The sequence below is a fragment of the Pseudopodoces humilis genome, chromosome 1 (assembly GCF_049639895.1).
Source record: "Pseudopodoces humilis isolate 2021_Gansu_Grassland_sample_001 chromosome 1, ASM4963989v1, whole genome shotgun sequence".
NCBI classification, from domain to species: Eukaryota; Metazoa; Chordata; class Aves; order Passeriformes; family Paridae; genus Pseudopodoces; species Pseudopodoces humilis.
Window position 1 is genome coordinate 151,662,261 of NC_142200.1, and position 19,342 is coordinate 151,681,602.

Consider the following 19,342-nt stretch of genomic DNA (forward strand, 5'->3'; position numbering starts at 1 on the left):
AGGGCGTGACCCCGTGGCGGCGGGCGTGGTTTCAGGGTGGGCGTGGCCTGCAGTGTGGCCTGTCTGGCGCATGCGCACTGCGCTCGCCTCCCCTCGGCCGCGGGACCATGACGTCACGGGAAGGCGCCGCCCAAGATGGCGGCGGGGCCGAGCCGCGGGCGCTGAGGCGGCGCCGGGACCGGGACCGGGACCGGGATCGGGATCGGGATCGGGACCGGGAGGCGGGGCTGGAGCGGGAACAGGGCGGGCCATGGCCGCCGCCGCCGCCGCCGCCGCGCGCTGAGGCCCCGCCGCTGCCCCGGGCCGGGATGCCCCGGGGGGGGCCCGGGCCGCCGCCGGAGCCATGGAGGAGGAGGGCAAGAAGGGCAAGAAGGTGAGAGCGGGGGCCCGGGGGCAGCGCTGCCGGTGCCCGGTGCCCGATCCCCTCCCGGGGCTGCTCCTGAGCCCCTTCCCGGGAGGTCCCGGCTTCCCCTCCCCGGGGCCCGGCCCCGATCCCCCCCAAACCCCGCGCCGTGCATGAGGGCTCGGACAAGGTTATTAATTGATGGGGTCATTAATTACGGAGCGATTCATTGATGAGCTCGCTAATTTATTTAAATCGTTAGTGCTGCACCTTAATTGAATTCATAGCCCTATTAATTTATGCGTTATTATATTATTATCGGTTAGGTTATTATTTTGCGTTACATTAATTTATGTGCTTATCGTGTCTCCGGGGCACACAGGAGCGCTGATTCCCCCTCCAGCCCCTCCGTGTCCCCTGGCCAGGCTCAGCCCGAGCTGCTCCGCACGCCTGGGGCAGGAGGATGGCATTGATCCCGGAATTCCGGGGGAAATCCGGCATTTCGGGAGCCCCGGGGCTGGCGGGGTCCCGGCAGCTCGCAGCAGGTTCCTGCTGAATGGGTCCAGAATGGGGAAAAGCCAGCGGGATTTGTTTGGGATTGCCCTGCAGGCTTCCCAGGCAGGCGGATGTGGGAGTTGCAGGCAGGGGTGGCCGCGGGACATGCGGCGGGAGGGAGTTCTGGATGATCCTGCTTTGGGAAGGAATCCCGCTGCTCCAGGGGGTTCTGGCTCACCTGGGCCATCCCGCTTTATCTCCTGGAACATTCTGGATCGTTCCCTGCTCCCTGCCCCAGGGACACGCTGGGCTGGGCCCCTGAGCCTCTTATCCCACCTGGATGAGCACACTTGTGATCCCTGGGAGCCCTCTGATCCCAGTGATATCTGTGAACCCTGACATCCCTGGGATCCCTGAGATCCCTGTGGTCCCTGACATCCCTCTGATCCCAGTGATACCTGAGATCCCTCTGATCCCACTAAGCCCTGAGATCTCCAAGATCCCTGCGATCCCTCTGATCCCAGTGATCCCTGAGATCCCTCTGATCCCAGTGATCCCTGAGATCCCACCGAGCCCTGAGATCTCCAAGATCCCTGCGATCCCTGTGATCCTGTGAGCCCTGCGATCCCTGGGATCCTTGAGATCCCCGCAGTCCCTGTGATCCCTCTGATCCCTGCTATCCCTGCCATCCCAGGGATCCCTGCTCCTGCCCTTTCCCAGGGCTGATCCCGGTGTTCCAGTGCCCCCTTGGGCAGTGCCGGTTCCCACCGTGGCCACTCCTGCCCTGCTCCCGATGGATCGCGGGGCAGGGCCTCGGCTGTGGCCCCTCCTCAGCGGATCCATCACCTCCTGGAGCAAGTTCTCCATCCTTTGGGTGGCTCATGAACCCTTGGAGCTGCTGCCTGGGGATCACCCTGGTAATCCAGTAATAAACTTGGATCATTTGGCTGCGGAGAGGGGAAGATCCATCTTCGGCTTCCTGAGATGTTCCAGCTGCGGGGGAAACTCTCATTCCTGCTTTTCCCCCTCTGTGGATCATTCCAGCGGCATTCTGAGCCGAGTTCCCTCAGTCCTGATCCAAAGGGAGCTCAGGACAGCTTGCCTTGGGACAAGGAGGAAAATCCAGGCTCGGGGCCGAGTCCAGCTTGGGATAAAATCTGAACTGGTTTCAACTGGAGCCTTGGAATTCCTTCCAGGAGCTGATGTTCCCTGGATCTCCCTTGTGGCTATCCCAGTGGGAATGTGGAGCTGTGCTGGGGTGGAATCCCATTTCCCACAAGTTCTGGGAGGCAGGATGGATCCGTCCAGAATTCCATCAGGGCCGTGGGCTCTTTATTCCCAGGGGGAATTGTGGCTGGGGGTGAATTTTCTGGGAATGATTTCCCTGCTGGTCTGACTCCACCATCCATGTGGTGAGTGCCAGTGCTCCAAAGCCTGCAGGGAAATTCCCTGAGGGAATTCTCCGTGTAAGCAGCTGTTAGCGTGAAATTCCCAGCTCTCCCAGCTCGGGGATGCCCTGGATAACCGAGGGATAACCTGGATAACTGAGCTTGGTGCCTCTTCCAGCAGCTGCTCCGGCATTTCCCTACCGTGCTGAAGGGAATGTCCGTCACTGAGTATTGCTGAGCTTGGGGGAAACTCTCCTTGAAAGTCCTTGGTTATCCCGAATATCCAGCCCCGTGCCCTGGGCTGATGGCAGCGTGGGCAGGAGGGGGAACGGGAGCGGGGATGGGAACGGGAGCGGGGAACGGGAGCGGGGATGGGAACGGGAGCGGGGAGTGGGAGCAGGAACGGGAGCGGGGAACGGGAGCGGGGAACGGGAGCGGGGAACGGGAGCGGGAGCGGGGAGTGGGAGCAGGAACGGGAGCGGGGAACGGGAGCGGGGAACGGGAGCAGGGAACGGGAGCGGGGAAGGGAAACAGGAGCAGGGAAGGGAGCAGGGAACGGGAGCAGGGAACGGGAGCAGGGAACGGGAGCAGGGAACGGGAGCAGGGAACGGGAGCAGGGAACGGGAGCAGGGAACGGGAGCAGGGAACGGGAGCAGGGAACGGGAGCAGGGAACGGGAGCAGGGAACGGGAGCAGGGAACGGGAGCAGGGAACGGAAACAGGAGCAGGGGACGGGAGCAGGAATGGGAGCAGGGAACGGGAGCAGGGAATGAACGGGCTGGTGCTGCCGTGGTTCCGTCCCCGGCTCGTTCTGTCACGTGGGACGGAGGAAGCCGTGGCCGTGGCACTTCCTGGCCCCGAGCAGCTCCATTCCGGCACCCCCAAAGCGAGGGGAGCGTTCCCTGCTCCCCCCAGAGCTCCCACGGCTCCCCCCGGAGCCCCTCTCCTGCTGGGAACCCCATGGAGGACGAGGTGGGTGCTGGGATTTGGGGTACCCCAAAAGCAGAAGCTGTTTTGGGGCTGCGTCACAGCCGGAGGCGCCTGCGGCCGGGGTTCGGAGTCCCCGGGACAGCCAGGGGAACACGGAATCGTCCCATCCCTGCGGATGCAGCCACATCCCTGAGGGAAAGGGGTTTTCCCTGGATTGGGGTGGATCTGGATCCTGCCTGCTGGAGGGGGAAGCGTGTGTGGGGATGTCCTGGGGCCCAGTGGCACATCCCTGCATGGCTCTGCTCCGCATTCCCGAAGGGTTCCTGCGGAATTGCGTCCTCGGGCGTTGGCAGGGAAGGTTTTGGATGGGACATCCCAAAGTTGGGGAGTCCCCAAATCTCTGTTGTTGGGAAACAGATCTGTTCAGGATTTCCTTCTCTCCAGAGCCCCCTTGGGATTATGGAATATCTTGATGGAGGATGATGATCCTGGATGCTCCATGGAGGGATGCTAACCAGAAACCCGCACTGCTGCTCCTGGGGCAGGGCTGTGGAGCTGTGTCCTCTCTGTCCCGTCAGATCCCTTCATTTTGCTCTCCCTGACCCAAGGCATGTCCCCAACATCCTCGTGTTTCCTCGGGAGCTGGCAATTCCCGTTGTCCCAGGAGCTTTTCCTTGCTTTACATTTCATTAATTCGCCATTGGAAGGATGTTCTCTGTCCCTTTGGACCCCACATTCCTTCCCCTCGGCCCTGAGGATCAGGAAAGCCGGGATGTGGTTGTCCCGAGGGCTGGGGAGCTGAGGCCAGCAGGGACACCTGGATCTGTCTGCTCCACTTCCCCTGTAAAGCTGGAATTGGAGCAGTCTGGGGATGTTCCCGGTCATTCTTGGAGCTCGGTGTGATCCACGTGCCATTCCCGTGCCAAAGGACGGCTGGGAGCCTCTGTGTTGGCTCCAGTGCCAAACCTGGCGCTTCAGGGCTGAAATTCCCCATTTGTCCCAGGGAAATCCATTTTCTGGGTCATTTTCTCACTCTTTGGGGTCTCCTTGGAACATTCCTGCCTGCTTTTTTGGCATTCCTTGCTGAGTTTTCCCAGCAGATCCTCAGGGAGGTACAAAAGCACGGAGAACCCCTGTGGATCCGCTGTTCACCTGGAATATGTTGTGGCACATAGGAGCTGTATCTCTCTTACCTGGAAGGTTGAACGTGGTGACTCTGGGGGGAAAACCCCACATTTTGGTGATGGGAACACCCAGCCCTTGTGTTGTATCCCAGGAAAAGGGATTTCTCTGGAAAGCCGTGGATGTGTAGCTCCAAACCGGGGATGGGGCTGAGGCTGGAGGGGCTGCCAGCCCCCCGGTGCCGGTGCCGAGCCCCCTCCTCACCCCCATCCCCGCGCTGCTGTCGCCCTCCCCAGCCCGGAATCGTGTCGCCGTTCAAGCGAGTGTTCCTGAAGGGGGAGAAGGGCCGGGATAAGAAGGCTCAGGAGAAGGTGACGGAGCGGCGGCCGCTGCACACGGTGCTGGTGGCGCTTCCCGAGCGCGTGGAGCCCGACCTGCTGCTCCACGACTACATCGAGAAGGAAGTCAAGGTACCCACGAGGGCCCTGCTCATCGGGAATTCCTTCCCAACGTCCCACTGGGAACCCGTTCCCCTCCTCCAAGTTCCTCTCCGGCTCTCCCGAAGCCCCTTAGGGGCTGGGAGGGGCTCTGAGGTTTCTGTGGAGCTTTTTCCCCATTCCCACCTCTCACCCATCTCCAGTTTCCCTCGGGGCGTCTCCGTGACTCGTTCTGCCGTGTCCGGGGCCGTGTCCGTGCTGTGCTAACGCTTGGGCTCTTCTCTCGCAGTATCTAGGGCAGCTCACCTCCATCCCGGGGTACCTGAACCCCTCCAGCCGCACCGAGATCCTGCACTTGATCGACAACGCCAAGGTGAGCGCTCGGCTGCGCCGGGGCTCCCAGCAGGCAAAACCCGGGGTTCACGGAGCTTCCCCAGGGCTGGGGCCTCGGGCAGCTGCTCTGCTCCATCCTGGGCGGAGGGAAGGCGTTTCCCAAAGGGAAAACACCCCTGCCAGGGCGGCGAGGGGCTGGAGTGGGATTCCCAGAGAAGCCCCAGGTTGGGTGGGGGGGCAGCCTGGGGTGGCGGGAGGTGTCCCTGCCCACAGCACGGAGCTGGGTGATCCTAAAGCTCCTTCCAACCACAACCATCCCACGACTGAATCCATGGGAATTGCGGCGTTCCAGAGAGCCCACCAGCTCCCGGGGCAGCTGACCCCGGAGCACGACGCCGTCATCAGCCTCTCCGCCTACAACGTCAAGCTGGTGTGGAGGGACGGCGAGGACCTGATCCTCAGGGTGCCCATCCACGACATCGCCTCCGTGTCCTACATCCGCGACGACTCCGCACACCTGGTGGTGCTCAAGACAGGTGAGCTGTGCCCAGCGAGTTGGGGTTGTCCCCCTGGGGCTGGGCACGGAGCCTCCTGGCACACGGAAGGTGTCCCTGGCCACGGCAGGGGATGGGGCTGGGTGCTGCTGGAGGTCTCTCCACCCCAAAGCGCTCCATGACACCGTGCTCCCTGTCCTGTGCAGCCCTGTGCGTGTCACACCTGCCTGGTTTGGGGACAGGGAGCTGGGAAGGGCTGAGCCAGGGATTCACCTGGTTACAAACCCCGTGGATAGGCTGTGGGATAAAGGAATAAACGCCTCGGGGGCTGGAAATCCGGCCGTGGAATTCTGAGCTGTGAAAAGAGCCGGACAGCCATCCCAACCAGCTCCAAACTGGAGGCTTTCCATCTTCCTCACCTGCAGGACTCCTTCCCCTCACCTCTCCTCTCCCCTCAGCTCAGGATCCCGGCATCTCGCCGAGCCAGAGCCTGTGTGCCGAGGGCTCCAAGGCGCTGACGTCGGGCTCGCTGTCGGAGAGCGCGGGGGGACCCCTGGAGTCCTGCTGCCTGGTGGTGCTGGCCACGGAGAGCAAGGTACAGGGAACCCCTGGGAACCCCGGGAACCTCTGGGAACCCCTGGGAACCCTGGGAACCCCTGGGAACCCCGGGAACCCCTGGGAAACCCTGGGCTCAGAGCCATGGGCATTGCTGGCAGCTTTCTGCCTCTCGGATCATGGTGGTGGTGGTGGAGTCACAAACCCCACAGCAGCCGAGTCCTGGGGTGTGTCCGCATCCATCCCTGCTCTCACACCTCGTGGGACACGGATTTAAGGATGCCAGGTGTGGCTGGAGCACCTGGAGAAGGAATCCTGGTCCCTGTCCCAACCCTGGGACGCAGGAGGGTCTCCAGGAAGCGTTTCCCTTGGTTCCTGTCGCCCAGAGCCTTCTGCAGCAGCAGCACACGATCCACACAATCCCACAGTGAGCTTTTGCTGATCGGGGTGTTTGCCCTGTGCTGACCTGGGAATTTCTTTCATCCAGAGTCGGGATCCAGGGATTCCGGTCTCAGCCTCTCTGATCTCCACTGAGGGTGGAGTTTCACGCCCCTCACTCACTCTGACATTGCCTGGGGCCCCGCACCCTCTGGGACGAGCCGGACTCCTCATCCTCACGGAGGAGCCTCGGCACAGAACCTGGGGGGCTCCGGGGTCGCTGCTGGATCGTCCCAGCTCCGGCTGCGCGGGGACAGCGGGGGCTGAGGGAGCTCCCTGCCCCAGCTCCCTGCTCCTTCCCAGGTGGGTGCCGAGGAGCTGTGCTCCCTGCTCAGCCAAGTCTTCCAGATCGTTTACACCGAGTCCACCATCGACTTCCTGGACCGCGCCATCTTCGACGGCGCCTCGACGCCCACGCGGCACCTGTCCCTGCACAGCGGTGCGTGTGTCCTGCTGCCCTCACGGGGAATGTCCCCAGCACCGCCACGGCCACCCCTGCCCGTGTCCCCGGTGCCACATCCACCCCTCCCTGGGCAGCCAGTGCCCTTTCCATGAGGGAATTCTGGGATCCAGCCTGAGCCTCCTCCCCTGCGCAGCCCGAGGCCGTTCCCTCTCACCTGGTCCCTCATTCCTGGCCTCTTCCAGCCCACTCAGGAATCGCTCTGTGTCTCTCCTGGCTTGGGAAGACACCGAGTTTGTGCCTCTCACGTTCCAGCTCCCAAATCTTTTCCTTCCAGATGACTCTTCCACCAAAGTGGACGTGAAGGAGCCCTTCGAGGCGGACGCCAGCACTTTGTGAGTGATCCCCAGCCCCCGGAGCCGGGATTAACCCGGATCTGCTGCCGTCGGCACGTCGGGGAGCTCAGCTGAGCCCGGGGGGGTTGGCACGCATCCTGGATCCTGGATTGCTCTGCCCTCAGCATTCCAGGGAATCACATCCACAGCGTCCCCGCGTCAGCACCGTGCTGGCTCAGCAGCTGGAGCCCAGCTGGAGCTGGGAGAAGGGTTTTCCCCCAGAACTGGTTATTTGTGAAACTCTTCCCCCTCCTGGGGCGCTGGGAGCACGGACAGCGTTTGTGGGATGAAATCCTAGCACACAAACCACTGGCTAGCGTGGGGGAGTTGGGAGCCTTGTGGGAAATTCCACATCTGAGCCCAGAGCGTGGGGGTTTCTCCCTGTGTTGTTCCCAAGGAGGAAGGAGCCAGAGGGATAATTCCCACACTTCGTTGTCACTGTCACCAAAGCAGTGCTCGGTTCCCGGGGAGTCTTGGGGTGCCCTCAGGAGCTGGGGGCTTCCAGAACCGTGGAACACCCCGAGGGTCAGAGTGCAGCCCCCAGCCCTGCAGCAGCCCCCCAGAGCCCAGCACAGCCCCCAGGGGCGCGGGGGGCTCAGGGGGTGCGGTGTCAGTTCCTTTGCAGACACGCTGGAGGCGGGGGACGCGTCCCCGTCCTCCTCGGCGCGCCCGTCCCCGCACGTGACCACGGCCAGCGAGAGCGAGCTCAGCACCACGGCCACCGAGCTGCTCCAGGACTACATGATGACGGTGAGCTTTGGGATCAGGAGAGGGCTGGGAGGGAGCAGCTCCTCCTTCCCAGCCACACCGGGCTCGTGTCACGGAACCGTGGTCGGGGTGGGAAGGGGCTGTAAGGATGATCCAGTCCCACCCCCTGCCATGCCAGGGACACCCTTCTGCTACCCCAGGCTGCTCTGAGCCCCCTCCAGCCTGGCCTGGGGCACTTCCCAGGGATCCAGGGGCAGCCAAAGCCTCTTTGGGAAATCCATTCCAGTCCCTCACTACCCTCCCAGCCAGGAATTTCTTCCCTGGATCCCATCTAAATCGCCACTTTTCCACTGGGAGCCATTCCCTGTGTCCTGTCCCTCCATCCCTTGTCCCCAGTCCCTCTCCAGCTCTCCTGGAGCCCCTTCAGGCCCTGCAAGGGGCTCTGAGCTCTCCCTGGAGCTTCTCCTCTCCAGGGGAACATTCCCAGCTCTCCCAGCCTGGCTCCAGCCCTGGAGCAGCTCCGGGGCCTCCTCTGGGCTCTGCTTCTCCCGCAGGACCATCCCTCCCTTTTCCCTTTCCCGGAGTCTGAGTCCCCTCGTGCCCCAGGCCTCCACAAGTCACAGTCCCAGCGACCCCCAGAGCTCACCCCTGCTTTCCCATGGGCTCCCCTGTCCCTTCCAGCCCCATTCCCAGGCTCACAGCTCCCCTGGCCCTTCCAGCCCCATTCCCCAGCTCCCGTTCCCAAGCTCCCAGCCCCGTTCCCCGGCTCCCCTGGCCCTCCCAGCCCCGTTCCCCGGCTCCCAGCCCCGTTCCCCGGCTCCCCTGGCCCTTCCAGCCCCATTCCCCAGCTCCCGTTCCCAAGCTCCCAGCCCCGTTCCCCGGCTCCCCTGGCCCTCCCAGCCCCGTTCCCCGGCAGTCACCGTTCCCGTGTGTCCCCGCAGCTCCGCACCAAGCTGTCCTCGCAGGAGATCCAGCAGTTTGCCATGCTGCTGCACGAGTACCGCAACGGGGCCTCCATCCACGAGTTCTGCATCAACCTCAAGCAGCTCTACGGGGACAGCAGGAAATTCCTGCTCCTGGGTGAGTGCTGGGGCTCCCAGAGCCCGGGGGCTGGGGGCACAGGGGGAGCTTGGGGTGCCACCAGCGGAGGGGAAATGTCCCCATCCATCGCTCCTCTGGGGGTTCCTCCTTCCTGAGGGCAGCTGGTCCATCCAGCCCAGCCCAGCCCACAGCTCCAGGCTCTCCTCAGACCTGTTCCCTGCCTGTGAAGCACCTGGCAACTTCCTCCAGATCCGGGCAACCTAATCCAGACCTGAGACTCTGTCCCAGAGCTGGAAACCTCCTCCAGAGCCAGGGAATTTAATCCAGACCTGGAAATCTCCAGCCCAGGGATATTCAAACAACCTGGCCTGTGATACCCCAGGAAACACAAAACCCCCCCAGGACAGGAGCAGTGTCTGAGTGCACCTGGGGATCTCACCTGGCCTGTGCTGCCCAGGGAACAGGAGTTTAACCTCCCCAGGACAGGAGCAGTGTCTGACTGTACCTGGGGATCTCACCTGGCCTGTGCTGCCCAGGGAACAGGAGTTTAACCTCCCCAGGACAGGAGCAGTGTCTGAGTGCACCTGGGGATCTCACCTGGCCTGTGCTGCCCAGGGAACAGGAGTTTAACCTCCCCAGGACAGGAGCAGTGTCTGACTGTACCTGGGGATCTCACCTGGCCTGTGCTGCCCAGGGAACAGGAGTTTAACCCCCCCGGACAGGAGCAGTGTGTCCCACGTGGGGCCCTGGGGACACCGAGGGGACAGGACAGATGTCCCTGATGGGACAAATGATTGGGATAAGCTCAGCAAAGCCCAGCGAGCTCCCGGCTGAGGAATGAGATCGTTTGGAGCTCAGCAGATCCCACCTGAGCCGGGTTTTGCCCCCAGCCCCGGTGGCTGCCGGGACCCCGGGGGTCCCCACCCCTCGGGGGGGGCTCCCAGGCGCTCACCGTGCCGTGTCCCTGCCCCAGGCCTGCGGCCCTTCATCCCCGAGAAGGACAGCCAGCACTTCGAGAACTTCCTGGAGACCATCGGGGTGAAGGACGGCCGCGGCATCATCACCGACAGCTTCGGCCGCTACCGGCGCTCGCTGGGCGCCGCCTCCGCCTCCAACGGCACCGGCGCCGCCGGCAGCTCCGACGAGCAGTCGGTGCCCTCGGAGGAGGACGAGTGGGACCGCATGATCTCCCACATCAGCAGCGACATCGAGGCCCTGGGCTGCAGCCTGGACCGGGACTCGTCCTGAGGGAGCCCCGGAATCGCCGCCGCTCCCGCCCGGAGCTCGGGGGGACCCCGGGACACGGAGTCACCCCGGGGGGAGCGTGGGGTGCCCCCCGTGGGGACACGGAGCGTGGAGCCGATCCCAGAGCGGGGTCCTGGGACGTGGAGCTGCCCCAGAGGGAGCCCAGAACAGGGAGCTGCCCTCGGGGGGGTGGCAGGACACGGAACACGGAGCCACCCCTGGGGCTGCCCAGGAGCACCGAGCTGTGCCCTCACGGAGATCCTGGGACACGGAGCCGCCCTGGGAGCGATCCCAGCCCTGGGATCTGCTGTGGGATCGGGGATCCCGGCCCTGGGATCTGCTGTGGGATCGGGGTGCTCCAGCAGGATGTCTGCGCTGTCCCAGCCTCACCCACAGCTCCAGGGGCTCCAGCTGGGGCCTGGGGGACACACCTGGATTTTGGGGACAGATCTGCTCCCGAGGGCTGTCCTGGCTGTTGGGATCTGTTCCCAAGGGGCTGGATCTGCTCTCCCCACCCCCAGTTTACAGTTTGCACAGCGGGTCCCCCAGAACTGCCCCCCCCCTCCAATGAAGTTCTACCACAATGTGAATTTTCTCACCCTCTCGTTCCTGAACATTCCTGAACATTCCAGCTCCTGCAGTCTGGGATTCCCCGCAGTCACCGGTCCCAGGTGGGGCTGGGAGGGCCCTGGTTACCCCACAGCCACACCTGGGGGGGCTCTGTGTCCTCCCCCCAACCACAGCCAGGTGCTGACTCAGCACTTTGTGCTTCCAGCACATTCCAGAGACCCCAAATCCCCCCCCCCCCCCCAGTGCCTGTAACCCCTCTACAGCCGTGGGGTGTCCCCCCCTTCTCCCAGGGCTGTCCCAGCCCCTCCCTCGGGAATTGGGGTGTCCCGGGGGCTGAGGCACCTCTGGGGACTCACCTGGGGGGACACAGCACCAGAGACCCCCGAGTCACAGCCGGCATTTGGGGAGTCCCCTCCCTCCCCTTGGAGCTCGGGGCCTTCATCCCCATCCCAGATCTCTGTAACCCCCCCAAATCTGGGGGGGGAGGGGGTTCCCCTGACCCCCCAGTGCTGCTGGGGGCACCTTGGGGTGCTGCTGCTCCCCCAAATCCTGCCCTTCCTCCGCTGCCCCCACCCCCCCAAAACCAGGCCTGGGAGGCGAGCTGCGATCCAAGGGGTGCAGGAGGCCTTTATTGAGCAGTCCAGGGGGCCAGGAGGAGGATTTGGGGGGCAGGAGGAAGGATCTGGGGGGGCTCTGTGCATCTATACAGGGGGCCAGGGCTCCCCTGGCCGCTACATGGTCAGTTCCTGCGGGAGAGAGCAGAGAGTCGGGAATTGTGGGGTCACCCCAAATCCTGGGGGGGTCACAGCCCCAGTTCCCCTGGAAAAGGGGGCTCAGAGCCCCCCACTCACCATGATGGCGTTGACGATGTCGTTGTTGTTGTGCCGCAGGGCGCGCACGGCTTTGGGACGGGACACGTTGGCCTGGGCCATGACCAGCTCGATGTCCCTCACCTCCAGCCCCGTCTCGTCCACCTGGGTGGGGGGCACAGCGCCGTGGGACCCCCCCCGGGGCACGCAGCCAGCCCCAAACCACGCCGGAGATTCCCTGTTGCCCCCTCCCCGGCACAAAACCCCGGGCACCCCCAGCTCAGCATCCCCCCCCACCCCCGGGGGTCCCGGGAGCCCCCCAGCCTCACCTCCTCCTCCTCCTCGCTCTCCTCCTTGATGGCCAGGGCGGGCGCGGCGTCGCTGACGAGCGCAGAGTGCTCCAGGGGCACCTTGAACTTCTCGGCCGCCGCTTTGTGCACTTGCTGGGACAGGTCCTCGATCTGCGGGGAACTCGGGGTCACCGCGGGCCCCCCCGCGCCAGGAGCCGCCCCCCGGAGCCCCCCCCGAGCCCACCTTGGCCTCCCCAAAGACGATGTAGATGTCGGAGGCGGGGCTCTTGAAGACGTCGGGTTTGGAGATGACGAAGAGGATGTTCTTGGATTTGCGGATGGTGATGCGGGTGACGCCGTGGATCTGCCGCAGCCCCAGCTTGGACATGGCCTGGGGGGGCACGGAGTGAGCCCCCGCCCCCCGGGGGGCACACAGCCCCCCCCCCAGCACCCCAGAGCCCACAGAGATGGGGGTGCCGTCCTCAGCCCAGCCCCATCCCAGAGCGAGCACCTGCCCCTCCCCAAACCCTGGGACAGGGACCCCGACCCCGAGGGGCTCCCCCAGGGACCCCCCCCCCCACCTTCCGGGCCTTCTTCTCGCTGCGGCTCTGCTTGGCCTTGCTGAGCGGTTCCTCTCCGGGGCCCAGGCCGTGGGGCACCTGCCGAGAGCCGGGGTCAGCGGGGTCCCCACAGCCCGGGGGTCCCCGCCACCCCCGGCCCCCCCAAAACCCCACCTGGGGCTGGGCGGGGGGCAGCTCCGAGCCCTCGGGCTCCTCCAGCTCCGGGATGGACTCGTCGTTGCTCTCGGACTCGTTCCCGGACCCTGCGCAAAGCGGGGGGGGGGACGGGGGACGTGAGAGGGGCTCCCCGGACCCCCCAAAGGCGGGGGCACCCCACGGGACCCCCCCTCACCTCGGTGGTTGGGCTGGCAGCGCTGGGGGGCCGGGGGGGGCCGGGGGGTCTCAGCCTCGCTGGACGGGCTCCACTCCGACTGCAGAGACCCCCGGGGGGGGGCGCGGCCGCCCCCAGCCCCCGGAGCCCCCGCCCGGCCCCGCGGCTCCGGCTCCTTCTGCGGGCAGGGCTGGGGGGCTGGCAGAGCAGGGGGGCTGAGCTGGGGGGTCCCCAAAGCCCCTCTGGGGGTTCAACCCCCCCTGCTCACCCCCATAGCCCACCCTGGGACCCCCCAAAGGCACCCCCAGCTCCCCCCGCTGCCCACCCTGGTCCCTACACCCCACGGCAAGGGGGGGGGGGGGGGGCTGAGCTGCTCGGCCCCCCCAAACCCCTCCCCCCCCCCCCCCCCCCCGCCGCACCCACCCAGAGACCCCCCCAAAGTGCCCCCACGGGCGGTGCCCACCCCAGCCCCACAGCCGGGGGGGTCTGGGGGCTCTCTTACCTTCCAGGTGCTTCCTGGAGAGGGGCAGCCCCGGGGGGGGGTCCTGGCTGGGGGGGCGGGGGGGGGGGCTGGGAGGAGGCACTTGGCTGAGTTGGGGGGCTGCAGGGCAGGGGGGCTCAGGGGGAGAGCCCGGCTGAGCCCCCGCAGCCTCCTCTTCCCCCTGGTGCCGGGGGGGGGCCGCGGGGGGGCTCGGGGGGACTTTGGCACCGGTGCCCGCCGCAGCGTGGCCGGGGGGCTCAGGGCCCGGCCGGGGGGCGGGGGGCTCCCGCAGGGCGGGGGGAGGGTCCCCGGGAGCCCCCCGGAGCGGGGCGGCGGCACCCGGCCCGGCCCCGCGCCCCGAAAAGGCACCGGGTGGTGGGAGCAGCTCGGGGGGGGCCGGGGGGGTCCCCACAAACACCTCCCGCTCCGAGGCCGTGAAGCGCGGCGAGGGGGGCGCGGGGGCCGCATCCTCATCCTCTCCCTCCTCTCCCTCCTCCTCCTCCTCGGGCCGTCCGGCGCTGCCCTCGGGGGCGGCCACCGGCGGCTCCGGGGACAAAGCCTCGGGCGGGGCGGTGGCCGCGTCCCCCCCGTGCTCGGGGCCGTCCCCAGGGGGCTGCGGCAGGGGACACGGCGGGACAGCCGGGGACTCGCGGGCTGGGGCCACCAGCGCCACGGGGGACACGGCCCGGGGAGGGGGACACGGGGCCGGGACAGCGGCCGGGGGGCCGGGGGTCACCGGGTGGGCGGCCACGGTGTCCATCGGGCCGGGGGTCGCCGCGTCAGCGGTCACGGTGGCGGTCTCGTCCCGCGGGGGTGGTGTCACCGATGTCACCGCCTCGGGGGCTGTGGGGTCCGGCACGCTCGGGGTCACTGGGGCAGCGGCCGTGGTGTCCAGCGGGGCAGGGGTCACCGATGTCACCGCGTCCGTGGCCGCGGGGTTCCTCTCATCCGGGGGGGGCGGTGTCACTGATGGCACCGGGCTGGTGGCCACGGTGGCCATCAGGGTGGGCATCACTGATGTCACCAAGTCAATGGCCGCAGCTTCCTTCAGGGTGGACGTCACCGGTGTCACCAGGACAGCGTCCACAGCTTCCATCTTGGCCATCAGACTGGGTGCCACCAGGTCAGTGGCTGTCACAGCCAGCTCATCTGGGGGGCTTGGTGTCACCAGGCTGGTAGCCACGGTGTCCTGCTCATCTTTGGGGCTGGGTGTCACTGGCGTCACCAGGCTGGTGGCCACGGTGTCCTGCTCATCTGGGGGGCTGGGTGTCACCACCTCAGTGGCTGCAGCATCTGACGGGCTGGGTGTCACCAATGCCACCAGGCTGGTGGCTGTGCTGTCCATCACGCTGGGTGTCACCAGAGCAGCATCTGCAGTGTTTGGCCCATCTGGTGGGGTTGGTGTCCCTGCTGTCACCGTGGCAGTGGCCACGGTGTCCGGCTCAGCAGGAGGGCTGGCTGTCCCCGGACTGGCTGTCCCCGGGCTGGTGGCCGCAGTGTCCGGCTCAGCAGGAGGGCTGGCTGTCCCCAGGCTGGTGGCCGCAGTGTCCAGCTCAGCAGGAGGGCTGTCTGTCCCCGGACTGGCTGTCCCCGGGCTGGTGGCCACAGTGTCCATCTCGTCCGGTGGCGTTGGTATCACTGGTGTCACCAGGTCAGTGTCCACCGGGTCCATCAGGCTGGGTGTCACCAGTGTCACCACATCGCTGGCTGCAGTGTCCATCCCATCCAGGGGGGTCGGTGTCACCGATGTCCCCAGGCCGGTGGCTGCAGGGTCCAGCTCTCCGTGGCCATCGGCACTCGCCGCTGTCCCGGCGCTGAGCTCAAGGTCATTGTCCCCATCGCTGTCACCCCCGGGGCCGTTCTGGGGGTCCCCGCTGGTCCCCCCCAGCTGGTGGCTCTGGGGGTCCCCGGCACAGAGCGCGGGGGGCCGGGGGACAGGGCCGGTCGCTGCCAGTTCTGGGCAAGGTCCCTGTCCCGGCGCCGCTCCAGAACTTTCTGTCGCTGCCGCCTCCTCGGGGGGCTCCGGCGGGGGCCACGTCCCCGCGGTGGTGACAAAGGCGTCCCCGTCCAGCTCCGTGTCCCCTGCAGGGGGGGCCGGGGGTGTCCCCGGGGAGCCGGGAGCCGCGTGGTGACCGGCGGGGTGACACGGGGACCCGGCCCGGAGGTGGAGCTCCACACCCGCAGGGCCGGGGGGCGCCGGGGGTGTCCCCGGGGGGGTCCCCGTGTCCCCCGCGTGCCGCTCGGTGCCGTACAGCCGCTCGTCCTCGTCCCCGTCGTAGGCGGCCGAGTCCGAGGAGGCGTCGGTGTCGTCGCGGAAGGCGAAGGCCTCGTCCCCCCCCTCGGGGATGGAGCTCTCGGACAGCGAGCGCAGGAAGGACGCCGAGGTGCTGCCTTCATCCTCCTCCTCCTCCTCGGCGGGGGCCCGGGGCGAGATCTCCACGGCCTCGGCCTGGAAGAGGAGGCTGCCGCGGAACGGGAGCAGCGCCGCCGGGATCAGCCCCGAGCCCTCGTCCTCATCCTCCTCCTCCTCCGGCGTCTGCCCGTCCTCATCATCCTCATCATCCTCATCATCCGCACAGCCCGGCGGGGCGAAGGCACCGTCATCCTCATCCTCCTCCTCCTCGGGGGACAGCGGCGGGAAGGCCGGCGGCTCCCCCAGCCCGGGGGGCAGCGCCAGGGACCCCCCCAGACCTTCGGCCTCGCCCTCAGCCTCGCCCAGACCTTCGGCCTCGGCCGCCAGGTTGGGGGAGCAGGACGGGGAGGTGCTGGCGGTGCCCGAGGAGCCCCAGCTGCCGCCCTCCGCCGTCATGTAGGAGCCCGAGGGGGACGTGGGGGGCGAGCACAGCCCCTCGCTGTCCCCGTCCGTCGCTTCCTCGGGGGGCGGCCGCGCCCCCCCCGCCCGCACCGGCGTCGAGGGGGCGGTGAAGAAGAGCTCGGGGTCCAGCGCGGGGGGGCGGCCCGGGGGCGGGTCCTTCGGGGGGGCGGGGAAGGGACTAGGCACCGGGGGTCCCCCCCGCGGCCCGGGCGGGGGGCAGCGCGTCTCCTCCCCCATCACGATGCGGGTGTCCAGCGGCTCCGCGGCCGGGGGCGGCCGGCACGGCGAGCCGGGGGGGGCGGCGGCGGCGGGGCCGGGCTCACAGCTCGCCCCCTCGGGCGGGGGACGAGCCTCATCCTTGGCCGGCATCGGCGGGGGGGCTGCGGAGAGAGGGGACAGCCCTGAGTGTCCCCAGCGGGGAGAGGGGACAGCCCCGAGTGTCCCCAGCGGGGAGAGGGGACAGCCCCGAGTGTCCCCAGCGGGGAGAGGGGACAGCCCCGAGTGTCCCCAGCGGGGAGAGGGGACAGCCCCGAGTGTCCCCAGCGGGGAGAGGGGACAGCCCCGAGTGTCCCCAGCGGGGAGAGGGGACAGCCCCGAGTGTCCCCAGCGGGGAGAGGGGACAGCCCCGAGTGTCCCCAGCCCCCCCAGGGCAGCGCGGGGAGAGGGGACACCGCGAGTGGCACCCCGTCCTGGAGGGTCACCCTGTAGAGGTGACAGGGGGGACACTCCGGGCACTGCCGGGGGCGGGGGGGGGGGGTTGGTGTCACCCCCCCCACTCCCGAGCACCTGGGGGCGTTCCCACAGGTTTGGGGACACTGCGGGGACAGCAGCAGCCCCCGACCCCAAACCCCTCTCTGAGGTCGCAGCCGCATCAAGGCGGGACCCCCACCCAGAGCCCCCCTCCATGGGCTGGGGGACGCGCCCCCCTCCCCGTGCTGGATTTGGGGGCGCTCAGCCCCGCGCTGCAACCCCCCCCCCCCCCCCCCCCCCACCCCAAAACCCAGCCCGGCCCCCCCCTCACCTGCGGCCCCTGGGGACGGCTCCATGGGCCCCGCGGCCCCCCCCGGCCCCTCCTGCACCGACCCCCCCTCCCCCCCCCCGGGCGTTATAAAGGGGTGGGGGCGGGGCCGGCGCGGGGGGAGCCGGGAGGGGGCGGGGCCTCGCGGGGGTATTTGCGGGGCAGGTACCGCCCCCCCCCTCCTCTCCCCCGTCTGAAATGGTCCAGCCCAGCCCAGCCCCCCCCGCCACGTGCTGGGGACCCCTGAAAGGCTCATGGGGGGGGGGTCCTGTTCCCCTCCCCCCCAGTGCCTTTGGGGGGGGGGGGTCACTACTCCATAATGGGGGAGGGGCTGCAGGGACCCCCCCTTAATCCAGCGCGTCCCTGCCCGGCCCCCCCACAGCTCGGGGGCTGTTCTGGGGTCCCCTCGTGCACCCCGGAGGGCACGGCCTGACCCCCCCGCACAAACCTCACCCCCTTTGCGGGGGGACACTGAGGCACGGGGGGGAGGGTGGCACTGCGGTGTGTCCCTCTCCCCGTCCCCGCTGTCGCCAGCCCCGCAGGAAGGTGCGGATGACCCCGGGGAGCTCTCCCGGTTGTCCCCAGCCCCCCCCCCCGACACGTGACAGTGCCCCCCCCGGGGACACCGGAGCGGGGTGACCTTGGGCCGTGCCTCAGTTTCCCCCCCCGGGAATGGCGGGATGGTGCCGGGGGGGCGCGAGGCTGAGCCCCCCAGTCCCACCGGCCCCTCCCAGTCCGGGGGGCACAGCCCGGTGCCGACCCCCGCTGGGGTCCTGCGGCTCAGGGTGGTGACCCCGCAGCGAGGCCCCCAAAGCCCCCCGTGCCCCGCCGGGGGGGCCGGCCCGGAGCCCCCCGCTCGTGCAGGCCCCGAGCCCGGGCGGTGGCGGCTGCCGAGAGTCGCGGCCGGGCCGCGTCCTCCCGCTCCATCCTCATCCTCATCCTCCGGCCCCGTCATTCCCACTCTGTCCCTCGTTTCCATCCTCATCCTCACCCCCCGGCTCTGTCCCTCAGCCCCCGGCTCCCTCCTCACCCCTCCTGCCCTGTCGTCCATCCTCATCCTCGGGCTGCATCACCGCGCCTCTGTCCTTCATCCCCCTGCTCCATCCTCATCCCTCCATCGCTCCCCTTTCATCTCTCCGTCTCCCTCCTGACGGCTCCAGCTCCGTCCTTCATCCCTCCGGCCCCATCCTCCCGCTCCATCCTCATCCTCCTGCTCCGTCCTTTCCGCTCCGTCCTTCATCCTTCCGGCTCCGTCCTTCATCCCCCCGCTCCGTCCTCACCGCTCCCGTTCTGCGGCTCCATCCCCTCGTCCTCCATCCCCCATCCCTGCGCTTCCATTCTTCCCGCTCCCTCCTCATCCTCGCTCTCCCCGCGGCCTCACCTGCCTCCGCTCCCTCCGGCATCCCGTTCTCCTTCTCCGCTCCGCCCCCCCCGGCGGATTTCAGGGATTCTCCGTGCTGGGCGCTGCCCGCGGCCCCCCCCGGCCCCGCGGTGCCCCCCGGTCCCGCTCGGCTCGGCTGCGGCGGCGGCTCCGGAGCATCCGCGGGGCTGGGGCGGGGGCGGGGGGGCCCGGCTGATGTCAGCGGGAATCGCGTCCCGCCCGGCCCCGGCTCTGTCGCGATAGAGGGTTCGTGCCGGGGGGCGGGGGGGGGACCCGGGCCCACCCAGCGCTTGCATCAGCTCCGGGGGGGGGCGCGAGGGCGGGGCCCGGCCTCAGTTTCCCCCACTTTGTCTCTTCAGAAAGGGGGACGAGCGTCCCGCTGTGTCCTGGGGGGGGGGGGAATTGGGGAGGGGGGCACAGGGCGGAGCCCCCCCCCAAAATCGCCTGGGCGGGTGTGGTGACAGCGGTGGGGGAGGGGAGGAGCCGCGCGTTCCCCCCGTGTCCCCCCGGGGTGCGGATGAGGGCGGGCATTGTCCCCCCCGGGCTGGCGGTGCCAGGCGCGGCCCCGAGCGGTGACTCAGCAGCCCCCGGGCCGCCGTGTCCCCCCCCGGTACCGCCGTGTCCCCCCCACGGTACCGCCGTGTCCCCCCCCCGGTACCGCCGTGTCCCCCCCCGGTACCGCCGTGTCCCCCCCACGGTACCGCCGTGTCCCCCTGTGTCCCCCCCGGTACCGCCGTGTCCCCCCCCCCGTACCGCCGTGTCCC

At 68.1% G+C, this 19,342-nt stretch overlaps 2 protein-coding genes across 3 annotated transcripts; one reads left to right on the forward strand and one right to left on the reverse strand.

Moving 5' to 3' along the window:
* Nucleotides 1–247: 247 nt before the first annotated feature.
* Nucleotides 248–10,913, forward strand: CCM2 (CCM2 scaffold protein). Of its 2 annotated transcripts, none has more exons than XM_005532100.3 (10): nucleotides 248–373; nucleotides 4,574–4,747; nucleotides 5,004–5,087; nucleotides 5,400–5,583; nucleotides 6,000–6,136; nucleotides 6,838–6,973; nucleotides 7,272–7,329; nucleotides 7,944–8,079; nucleotides 8,979–9,117; nucleotides 10,052–10,913. In XM_005532100.3, exons 1-10 carry the CDS (start codon nucleotides 344–346, stop codon nucleotides 10,324–10,326), a joined length of 1,353 nt encoding a protein of 450 aa, XP_005532157.1. In that variant the 5' UTR covers nucleotides 248–343; the 3' UTR covers nucleotides 10,327–10,913. The 2 variants fall into 2 exon arrangements, with proteins under 2 accessions (XP_005532157.1, XP_014116153.1); XM_014260678.2 differs by lacking the exon at nucleotides 248–373 and adding an exon at nucleotides 3,068–3,197.
* A 582-nt stretch (nucleotides 10,914–11,495) lies between these two features.
* NACAD (NAC alpha domain containing) lies at nucleotides 11,496–19,109 on the reverse strand. The gene is made up of 9 exons (XM_088055816.1): nucleotides 18,862–19,109; nucleotides 18,579–18,745; nucleotides 13,386–16,559; nucleotides 12,727–12,815; nucleotides 12,574–12,651; nucleotides 12,237–12,383; nucleotides 12,032–12,163; nucleotides 11,745–11,867; nucleotides 11,496–11,639 (listed from the first exon to the last, which is right to left on the reverse strand). The coding sequence occupies exons 1-9, from the start codon at nucleotides 19,107–19,109 to the stop codon at nucleotides 11,625–11,627; spliced, it is 4,173 nt and encodes a 1,390-aa protein (XP_087911942.1). The 3' UTR covers nucleotides 11,496–11,624.
* Nucleotides 19,110–19,342: the final 233 nt, after the last annotated feature.